At 39.8% G+C, this 12117-nt stretch overlaps 1 protein-coding gene across 2 annotated transcripts in view; it reads left to right on the forward strand.

Annotated features, from left to right (window-relative positions):
• The first annotated feature begins 272 nt into the window (after positions 1–272).
• The window catches only part of LOC138372051 (uncharacterized), a 38926-nt gene continuing 27081 nt past the window's right edge, over positions 273–12117 (forward strand). For both annotated transcript variants that reach the window (XM_069337188.1, XM_069337189.1), the window contains exons 1-4: positions 273–409; positions 3580–3887; positions 5854–5981; positions 11393–11508. In XM_069337188.1, the coding sequence (XP_069193289.1) occupies positions 3666–3887; positions 5854–5981; positions 11393–11508 (466 nt within the window). In that variant the 5' untranslated portion in view covers positions 273–409; positions 3580–3665. The remainder of the gene's footprint in view (positions 410–3579; positions 3888–5853; positions 5982–11392; positions 11509–12117) is intronic.

Raw genomic sequence — 12117 nt, forward strand, 5'->3', positions numbered from 1 at the left:
TTGGGGAGGTCGTATTCTGGGGAACATATGATTAAGGCCCTGCCCGAAACGCTATGCGTGTTAGTGGCTTTACAAGATTTTAAGAACTCTTCTATATTAAAACAAAGGATGTCTGAGGGATGGATGGAGGGACAGGGTTTGAGGGACGGGGTCTGAGGGACAGGGACGGGGTCTGAGGGATGGGTGGAGGGACAGGGTATGAGGCATGGATGCAGGGACGGGATAGGTGGAGGAACAGGGTCTGCGGGATAGGGGCAAGGCGGGGGAGGACTCCGCCCCGGCAGTTGGGCTGGGGACGTGGCGCGCGTCTCTCTGTAAACGCGCAACAAGGGACGCTGATGCATGACAGAGAACTCTCTCTCCCTTCATCTCTCGTCGAAAAGTGAAATACTACGTCTTTTATCGTCTTGTAAGTAACACTAGACGTTACAGTGCGTTAGTTTGTAAGTGTTTGCCTCATGAACTACTAGGGGTCCCCACTAACAACAACTCTTGCCACAGAAAATGTTTGGCTGGTATTCATGGGGGGATAAAACATGGCTAAACAGTCTCGTTACCATGTGTTGGAGGGTATTGAGGCCAGAGAGAATGGTGTTGGGCTCATCTCGTAGGCCTAGTATATGTTAGGACGGTAGGCCGTGGCAAAATGAAAGCTAGATTTCATTTACCACGAGACCATTACAACAATATTAGAGGGGCCGGAAAATTACGCGTAGCTGTTTTGTATGGGTGGAAATATGTCTGTGGTACATTAGGTGATAAACCAGCCCCAAGGATTGTGGATATGTAGGATAAAGGTACATAGGGGGGAGGATATCATTTGGTTACAGTCAAATCAGTCGGTGTCCAGTGTATATTCAATGCCAGTTGCATATTATTATTATTGTATCAAGGTAATACAGAAGTATCCGAAACCTGCACCTAGGAAAAGTGAGGTTAAGTTAGGGGGGTTAGGAAAGATAAGGTTAGGTTAGGGGTTAGGTTAACTTTGTTTGAAGAGAAATGAGGGCATGGCAGGTTCAAACTTTTTGCAGCTTGTAGACTACATTTGTGTAATGCAGTAGCCATAGGAGTGTATCCAATGTATCCACAACAAATGGGTAAAGTTTAGGTTTATTTTCATGATTCTCAACTAATCTAGAGAAAATATTATGCGATTTCAAACATGGTTCCTTGTCCAGAACATGGGGTGTAAACTCGCATGCTATGAAGAACATGCGAGTACAGTACAGTAAACTACTGTACTGTACCATAGCTTACTATGCACTCTGTTCTTTAGCAGATCGATTCTCCAGAATTCCAAGACATTCACCAACTTCGCATTTTCTGGACGACTCATCACACTTCTTTGATCAACCTAAACAATTATTACACTAGCCTTGTATAGGCTACTGCAAGATAGTCAACTTTAGGACAAAGTATTTAATACTGTACATATTTGCATAAGATGATGGGAGGCAAAACACAAGCCCCAGGTTACTGTTAAGTTTGGTATGGTCAAATTATAAAAAGGTGTTCTGAAAAGCCTTGTTTTTTAATTGTTAAACCCATGTACTATATCTATATCATTAAGTAAGGTTGGGCTGAGTTATATTAAGTGGATTTTAAAATCTGTTGGTGATTTTAAAAGTCACCAAAATGATTGTAATATATTTTGGGTACAAAGTAAACTGTATCCAGTAGGTTTTGTTATTTAGTGCTCGGCTACAGTACCTTGTATTCATGAATAATAATTTGCAACAAATTAATTTGTGATAGCTTAGAAGTACGGTGAATTTGATCTTATGAACTCGTGAATTCCATTTGAACTTTCTTCCTCTACTGTCCCTGCCTCTTCCATGTCTGCCATCGACTGGGGTTTGGCATCTAGAAAGGTAGGCGTAATAAACAAACCCCACATTGTAAAAATTGCTACCTAAAACTCGAATATGGAGGCAGAACTCCAAAACTAAAAGAAGTAAACATCCCTAACGCTGTTGCGCTGCTTGCCCGTGCGGCCCCTCCCTCGCGCCGGCGGCCGCTCCAGCAATCAATTCCTCGGCTGATGTGGACTGTGGTGGTCGTTTACTCTGGCCTCTGACTCTTTTTGCAGTTCTGTGCCTTGTGGTGTATTTCTGTGGTGCACAGGCCAGGAGTACTTGATCAGTACTGGGGCTGCATGCACTTAGGGTACCCTTACCTAGGCATGCTGTAAGTTCTGCCCTTGCGTCTTGGGGTTTCCTTCCACAGGCCATTTCAGAACCGCTTCCGTAGGGGTCTTCTGTTGCTCAGCAACTGCCCGCTCTTAAGGCCAACTGGGGTTTTTTGTAGCCACTGTTTGGTCTTGGATAGGAAGTGGTATCGTTGCTGGAGGGGCGCAAGGTATTGTGCAGCTTGTCTCCCATTATACACGGCGGCTGGTTCTGTTCCTCCTGGGGACGTTGTGCTTTTGCCAAGTTTTTTCTTTTTTGTTTATTTTGCCTGGTGCGGGTCTGTCCCTTTTGTTTATCTACCTTCTGTTATATTGGTAGTCCTCTGCTAGGCCCCGTGCTTGTACATTTATCAAAGGTTCAGATTAGGCTATCAGGTACAGGCTATCAGCATTTAACAGTTACACCATTTAAGGGTTAAATATGCTCAATGGCTTTCCCAAGGCCCCATTACTATTTCTTGTGATGTTGCATCCATCTACAAAAATCATTAATCTACAAAAAATCATTAAAGATGTGAAAAAGTGAAAATGCCTCCCCACCCCAAAAAAATTCCAACATGCCAACAAAAAATTCCAAAATGCCCAACAAAAAAAATTCCAAACGTCCAACTGGAGATTTGTGGAATTGAGGTTCCACTTTACTGTACGTATTTTAAAATTGATGATATTTTGAACATTATTTTCATAATTTAACAGAAGCCTTGATCTTTTAATCCAACCATTGGGAATGGTCGGTAGAGCAACAGCTTCGTTTCTTGTGGGGTCGGCGTTCAATCCCTGACTGTCCAATCCCTATCGTTCTTTCCTTCCGTCCTATTCCTGCTCCTTATCCTTGTAACCCTTCCAAGTGCTATATAGTTGTACAGTACTGGCTTTGCACTTTCTCCTGATAAATACCTTACCTTGATCTTTTAATGCACCCTATTTCCCTATAGGATTAAGATCCTTAACAATTTACTATACGTGCTGAAACCGAAAAAGATTACCCGAAATCATCTCAAGATGTCAGTTTTATATGTGGCCTTGAGGAATGTATCCATATGTAGAACTGCACTCAGTGTCAATTAGAACTATCAATTACAGTATACCCAACACCACCAGAGTTATACCATGCCATCCAAGGCATTTTTATCATATCAAATCTGTATGATCATGATTCAGTGACTTGGCCAGTGGCAAGTAACCGTGTTGTTAGATGGAGATTATTCTTATAAATTCTTCTTCTTCTTTTTAAGCTGTTGGGAAGTCATTAATATTGAATTGTTTACTGACTTAAAGCTTATTTATTCTGTCAAACATAGAACATTAAAATGTGCATGTAGTTTTGAATTAAAATACAGTATCACTAATAATTAGAAACTAATATGTACAGTATTTGCCTTTTCCAGGAAATGTGTGAATCATTCAAGAATGGGATTTTCTGTCCAACAAAGATCATGTGTGTGGAAAAACTCTGTAGAACTGAATTCATGTAATGGCTTTTACTAAAATCAGTTTGTCCACAGACAGAATGTCCAGGGATTCTGATAATAAAGAAAACAAATTACATGAAACATTGCAGTTATTACTGAAACCAGTTAGTGTTGTGTTAGAGAAAATAGAGCCATCATTAATCACGGCTTATGGCAAGGGACCCATTAATAAATATAAACCAGCAGATTGTACATCTCACGCATCTCTTCAGTTTGAGAAACAGGTTAGTATTGAATTATTTAATTTCCATTTCCTTTCCTGCAATTCAATATTTTTATACAAGTTATACTTGTATAAATACAATGTATAAATATTGTATATATACAATGGTTCTACTCTTCAAGTCACTTGTGTTGTCCCGTCTTGAGTACTGCTCAGTACTCACTTCCCCCTTCAGAGCAGGAGAGATTGCTGAAATAGAGGGAATACAGAGAACATATACGGCACGCATAGATGCAATAAAGCACCTAAATTATTGGGATCGTCTCAAAGCCCTCCAAATGTACTCACTAGAAAGGAGACGAGAGAGATATCAAATAATATACATCTGGAAGATATTGGAGGGCCAAGTACCAAATCTACACAGTAAAATAACAACGTACTGGAGTGAACGACATGGAAGAAAATGTAGAATAGAACCAATGAAGAGCAGAGGTGCCATAGGCACAATCAGAGAACACTGTATAAACATCAGAGGTCCGCGGTTGTTCAACGTCCTCCCAGCAAGCATAAGAAATATTGCCGGAACAACCGTGGACATTTTCAAGAGGAAACTAGATTTATTCCTCCAAGGAGTGCCGGACCAACCGGGCTGTGGTGGGTATGGTGGCCTGCGGGCCGCTCCAAGCAACAGCCTGGTGGACCAAACTCTCACAAGTCGAGCCTGGCCTCGGGCCGGGCTTGGGGAGTAGAAGAACTCCCAGAACCCCATCAACCAGGTAACCAGGTATACTGTAGTTTGTGGCAGTTCCCCTCTGTTACTCCCCTAAAACCATAGTCTAGCCATGGACTTACCCATGTTACTACTAATATGATTGGTCTCACTGAGACAAGTTACTTGTCAACTAACCGTTCTGTGGAGAGCTCTCCGGCTCTCCACAGAACGAGCTATACCGGGCTGATGTGTATATATTAGACTGTGGCAACAGTTAATTAATGGAGTTCTTAGCCTCGCTTAGCAGTTTATATCTGCCATCTACCAGGTCAGGCACCAGAAAGATAGAAATCCCAAAACAATCTACAGTTGGTTAAAATTGCAAACCGAAAGCCAAACGAACAAGCAGGACTCCCCAATCAGAAAACAAGCAAACAAGCATGACATCACAGCTGCCGCCCTGCTGTCTGAGCAGCTCCTCCCCTCCCCGGGAAGGGGAAGGGGAAATCCAGACTTCACCCCCACCCCTTGTTTTGGACACAGGGTGGGCAGTCCACAGCTCCCAGACCGCGACCCAGTCAGTTTGACGAATCATATGAAGCAACTGACTCCCTGGGATGGGGGGGGGGGGTAGGGTGACATGGAGCCACCAGGGCTCACCCAGGAATTGTCGTTTCATTACATTCAGCGCTGATTTTCTGGGGGTAGCCCCTTGTAGCTCCCTGTAGCTGATTACCCATGGAGAAGAAAAGAGGGACATACCAGGGAGGAGGGAGCACCGCAGGTATCAAAACAAGAAGAGACAGCTGGTGTAGAAAGCCTACCAAGAGCCACACAGGGCCACTCAGGTCCAGGAACAAGAACCAGAAAATCTGATTACCAAGACCTACGGTTGACTGCCAGAAACCCTCATACCCAAACACCAAACCAGGACATATCAGCAATGAATGGCCGCCAAAAGGGGCAGCTGGTGTGCTGATGTCACATGCCTATGAGTCAAAATGGGACATGATAGACTAGGAGCTAATCAGGAGGCTAGGTCAGGGGGGGGGGGCCACTGAGGTGACCCATCAATAAAAAAAAAAAGAGGCATTTCATTGCATTCATTGCTTGATTTTTTTTTAACCATCAATGTCCTGAGTCATCCAAAGATTGGCAACTTTATAATACAGTTCTAAGTTTCAAGGATTTAAATATGAAGTTTTTTGTTCCCTAGTGCCCATTTATAAAAGAATTTAATTTGGAATTGTCTGTATTTTATGATTCTAAGTACGGTACAGTAATGTAATTCTGATTGGGGTATCTTCTATTTCAGCACAAGGAGAAAAAGATTGGGAACACCCTTCCAAGACCTCCTGTGGAATTTAGTGTGCTAATGATTCTTCTATTGAAGAATACAACATCAAAATCACTAAAAGCAACTGAAGTCAAAGACATAATAACGTAAGAAGTTAATTATAGTACCGTAATGTAGACAATATAATCTACAGAGTAGGTATGGTACTGTCTGCTAGTGGTCAACGTCCTGGTGTTTCAGGCTCAAGGATCTGAAGGATTAGAGTATTGTTGAAAAAACTAATGCTGGGGACCATTCAAATTAAACTTTTATTTCATTGATTTGGTCACTTGGAGCACCACGAACTGCAGACCACATAGACAGTAGCCTGCTGCTCTACCTACTAAGCCACTAACACCACTTGAAAGTAAGGATTCCAGAAATGCCTATCTGTTGCCCAACTGGAACTTTAGGCCTTCCTGTGGGTGCCACTTTGGCATATAGGTGCTAAGTGATCCTCGTCCTAATCATATACAGGCATACCTCAGTTTAAGAGTTTAATTGGTTCCTGGAGACGCCTCGTATTCCGAAAACTCGCATTCCGAAGCTAATTTCCCCATAAGAAATAAAGGGAAATTAATTAATCCGTTCCTGACTACCCCAAAAACCCCACATCAAACTAAATTTTTATAATTAATTCATCTAAATAAACCTACAAAACTATGTTCAAGTTATTACTTACCTTGCTGTTGAATGCTGTAGGCGTATGGAAGATGGTGAGGAGGTGGGAGGAAGAGAGGAGTTACTGTTTGGAAGGGGAGTCCCCTTCCATTATCACATCAGGCAGTGAGGACTTCACTGGTATGCACACTCTGCCACATTTTGCCTGCATACCACTAGGACTTGCTTGTTTTACTAAGAATTTGTCTAATGACACTTGTTTTTCCCTACATTTTAACACTTGTCTGTAGTAAGACATCACATTATCATTTAAAAGGTCAATGCAACGGCCTGCTACAGCTTTATCTGGGTGAGTTTTTCAACAAAACTTTGCAGTTCTTCCCATACTTCACACATTTTCTTAATCAAGAAGGGACATCCTCTACTGCCTCTACTCACAGCTATTTTCTTAGGTTGAACCTTACCAATGGCTTTCTTGAGACCCATGGCAAGATATATAATGACAACTTTTATGCTCAAATGGCCAAAAAAACGATAAAAAACTGTAAATCCTTGTGAAGAATTCAGGTGGGATAGTCACTGGACACGAGACACTGGTAAACTGAGGCGCGATCGCCATGCCACCACGCTCCAGTCGGCCTGTACACGTATCAACAAACTCGTGTCCCGAGGTAACCCTCGCCTTCCGAGACATATTTTTGGAGTAAATCCTGCTCGTCTTCCGAAAAACTCGCATACAGGGACACTCGCATTCCGAGGTACCACTGTACTGTCTAAGCGGACAGTATATGACTAGGTGCATATTATGTGAATTATAGTACACGATACTGTATGCGCCAATATCATAAACACATATAGTGGCATTAAGGGGCCCAGTGTGTATGTGTATGTGTGTGTGTGTGTGTGTAATTACCTAAGTGTAGTTACAGGATGAGAGCTACGCTCGTGGTGTCCCGTCTTCCCAGCACTCTTTGTCATATAACGCTTTGAAACTACTGACGGTCTTGGCCTCCACCACCTTCTCATTTAACTTGTTCCAACCGTCTACCACTCTATTTGCGAAGGTGAATTTTCTTATATTTCTTCGGCATCTGTGTTTAGCTAGTTTAAATCTATGACCTCTTGTTCTTGAAGTGCCAGGTCTCAGGAAATCTTCCCTGTCGATTTTATCAATTCCTGTTACTATTTTGTATGTAGTGATCATATCACCTCTTTTTCTTCTGTCTTCTAGTTTTGGCATGTTTAATGCTTCCAACCTCTCCTCGTAGCTCTTGCCCTTCAGTTCTGGGAGCCACTTCGTAGCATGTCTTTGCACCTTTTCCAGTTTGTTGATGTGCTTCTTAAGCTATGGGCACCACACAACAACTGCATATTCTAGCTTTGGCCTAACAAAAGTCATGAACAATTTCTTTAGTATATCGCCATCCATGTATTTAAATGCAATTCTGAAGTTAGAAAGCATCGCATAGGCTCCTTGCGCAATATTCTTTGTGGTCCTCAGGTGATAGTTTTCTATCTAGAACCACCCCTAGATCTCTTTCTTTATCAGAATTCTTTAAAGATTTCTCACATAATATATAGGTTGTATGGGGTCTATGTTCTCCTATTCCACATTCCATAACATGACATTTATTAACATTAAATTCCATTTGCCAGGTGGTGCTCCATATACTTATTTTGTCCAGGTCTTCTTGAAGGGCATGACAATCATCTAAATTTCTTATCCTTCCTATTATCTTAGCATCATCAGCAAACATGTTCATATAATTCTGTATACCAACTGGTAGATCATTTATGTACACAATAAACATCACTGGTGCAAGAACTGAACCCTGTGGTACTCCACTTATGACATTTCTCCATTCCGATGCATTGCCTCTGATTACTGCCCTCATTTTTCTATCAGTCAGAAAATTTTTCATCCATGATAGAAGCTTACCGGTCACCCCTCCAATATTTTCCAGTTTCCAGAACAACCTCTTATGTGGAACTCTGTCGAAAGCCTTTTTTAGGTTCAGATAGATGCAGTCAACCCAACCATCTCTTTCCTGTAATATCTCTGTGGCTCGATCATAGAAACTGAGTAAATTCGATACACAGGATCTTCCAGATCGAAAACCATACTGTCTGTCTGATATTATATCATTTCTCTCCAGGTGTTCTACCCATTTAGTTTTGATTAGCTTTTCCAATACTTTCACTATTACACTTGTCAATGATACAGGTCTATAATTGAGGGGGTCTTCCCTGTGTGTAATTACCTAAGTGTAATTACACACAGTGTGTGTGTGTGTTTACTAGTTGTGTTTACTAGTTGTGTTTTTGCGGGGGTTGAGCTTTGCTCTTTCGGCCCGCCTCTCAACTGTCAATCAACTGTTTACTAACTAACTACTAACTACTTTTTTTTTTTTTTTTCCCCCACACCACACACACACACACACCCCAGGAAGCAGCCCGTGACAGCTGACTAACTCCCAGGTACCTATTTACTGCTAGGTAACAGGGGCACTTAGGGTGAAAGAAACTTTGCCCATTTGTTTCTGCCTCGTGCGGGGAACGAACCCGCGCCACAGAATTACGAGTCCTGCGCGCTATCCACCAGGCTACGAGGTATTGAATAGAAGTGTTTGTAGAAAGCCTATTGGTCCATATTTCTTGATGCTTCTATATTGGAGCGGAGTCTTGAGGTGGGTAGAATATAGTTGTGCAATAATTGGCTGTTGATTGCTGGTGTTGACTTCTTGATGTGTAGTGCCTCGCAAACGTCAAGCCGCCTGCTATCGCTGTATCTATCGATGATTTCTGTGTTGTTTACTAGGATTTCTCTGGCGATGGTTTGGTTATGGGAAGAGATTATATGTTCCTTAATGGAGCCCTGTTGTTTATGCATCGTTAAACGCCTAGAAAGAGATGTTGTTGTCTTGCCAATATACTGGGTTTTTTGGAGCTTACAGTCCCCAAGTGGGCATTTGAAGGCATAGACGACGTTAGTCTCTTTTAAAGCGTTCTGTTTCGTGTCTGGAGAGTTTCTCATGAGTAGGCTGGCCGTTTTTCTGGTTTTATAGTAAATCGTCAGTTGTATCCTCTGATTTTTGTCTGTAGGGATAACGTTTCTATTAACAATATCTTTCAGGACCCTTTCCTCTGTTTTATGAGCTGTGGAAAAGAAGTTCCTGTAAAATTCTATATTCTATAACTATATTCTACCCACCTCAAGACTCCGCTCCAATATAGAAGCATCAAGAAATATGGACCAATAGGCTTTCTACAAACACTTCTATTCAATACCCATTGTTTCTGTTCTGTCTTGTGTTGATACTTTTAATACCCTATTAATATCCTCTAGTGTTCTGTCTTGTGTTAATGCCACATCATCCTTCCCACCTCACTCAAATGTAATGCCACATCACCCTTCCCACCTCACTCAAATGTAGATATAAAATCAGGGAAACGCAAGTTCTAATCAGTTGTGTATTTGTGAAGTCTTTGAAAATGTAATAAGTTTTACGAAACGCGCCCGTGTCGCGTCAGACTAGAAATAAAAATGAATTTTGGAGAAGTGATTTTTGATTTACCTCCAACAGTGAAGCATAATGTACGAAAGATTGAGAAAATTCGTGTTAGAATTATTAATCTTACTTTTTCGGTCATATTTAATAATATATATATATATATATATATATATACTAGGTACGATATATATATATATATATATCGTACCTAGTAGCCAGAATGCACTTCTCAGCCTACTATGCAAGGCCTGATTTGCCTAATAAGTCAAGTTTTCATGAATTATTTGTTTTTCGACTACCTAACCTACCTAACCTAACTTTTCCGGCTACCTAACCTAACCTAATTTTTCGGTCATATATCTACGTTAATTTTAACTCTAATAAAAAAAAATTGACCTCGTACATAATGAAATGGGTAGCTTTATCATTTCTTACGAAAAAAATTAGAAAAAATATATTAATTCAGGAAAACTTGGCTTATTAGGCAAATCGGGCCTTGCATAGTAGGCTGAGAAGTGCATTCTGGCTACTAGGTATGACATTATATATATATATATATATATATATATATATATATATATATATATGTCGTACCTAATAGCCAGAACGCACTTCTCAGCCTACTATGCAAGGCCCGATTTGCCTAATAAGCCAAGTTTTCATGAATTAATATATTTTCTCTAATTTTTTTCTTATGAAATGATAAAGCTACCCATTTCATTATGTATGAGGTCAAGTTTTTTTATTGGAGTTAAAATTAACGTAGATATATGACCGAACCTAACCAACCCTACCTAACCTAACCTAACCTATATTTATAGGTAAGGTTAGGTTAGGTAGCCAAAAAAAGCTAGGTTAGGTTAGGTTAGGTAGACGAAAAAACATTAATTCATGAAAACTTGGCTTATTAGGCAAATCGGGCCTTGAATAGTAGGCTGAGAAGTGCGTTCTGGCTATTAGGTACGACATATATATATATATATATATATATATATATATATATATATATATATATATATATATATATATATATATATATATATATATATATATATATATATATATATATATAATATATATATATATATATATATATATATATATATATATATATATATATATATATATATATATATATATATATATATATACATACATACATATACATACATACATACATACATACATACATACATACATACATACATACATACATACATACATACATACATACATACATACATATATATACAGTACAGTAGAACCTCGAGTGACGACCGCCTCAATTGGTGACAATTTATCATTATTAGTATCATTTGATTTTATACCTTTATGTAACACTGTATTTTGTAAAAATGGATAATTATATGTTTTTGTTTTTTCAGTGCACTGTTTCCCTACTACAGGATTTTTCATGAAAAATCGTGGGATACCAGATTCAGTCAGAGTACATGTGGAAAATTTAAATCCTTCTTTATCAAGACAAGGATTGTTATACCAGGTAAAATAAGTTATGTGTGCCTCAGTTTGATAACTGATTATATATTTTTATTCCTCCCCATACACTCCCTTTTGCTGGAGGCCATCTTCAGATATGCTTGTAATTTGAAACACCTATGTTCTTTGAAGTAGTTCGTAAGATTGATGTCCCTACAGTCTGGTCTATAACCAGGCCTCGTTGACACTCGTCAATCTGGCTGTGACAACACCTCCTCCCCCTTTTCCTCCACAGCCTAGTTGATCAGTTGTTCTTTGGAGGCATTTATCGAGTTACCTCTTAGAGATAACGATAGGTGTCTTTTCTCCCTTTAAGAAAAGACACAGTTGATAAAATGCAAAGAATAACCAAGGCAAGAGAAAGAGTTGTACATTATTTTTACCATCCTTATTTTCTGACTTTTCCTTCCCCTTCCCTTACTTTATATTTTTTCTTTACCTGATTTTTTATCCTTGTTTTCTCTTATTCTTGCCTTTTCTCTTATCCTTTCCTTTCATCTTATTTTTACCTTCATCTGTCTTTAACATTCATCTTGCTTTTCTTCTCACCCTCTTCCCATATATTGTTTGTCTCTTCTACTCCTTCTGTATTTCACGACTACATAATGGTCCA

The sequence above is a fragment of the Procambarus clarkii genome, chromosome 37, assembly GCF_040958095.1.
Source record: "Procambarus clarkii isolate CNS0578487 chromosome 37, FALCON_Pclarkii_2.0, whole genome shotgun sequence".
Lineage (NCBI taxonomy): Eukaryota > Metazoa > Arthropoda > Malacostraca > Decapoda > Cambaridae > Procambarus > Procambarus clarkii.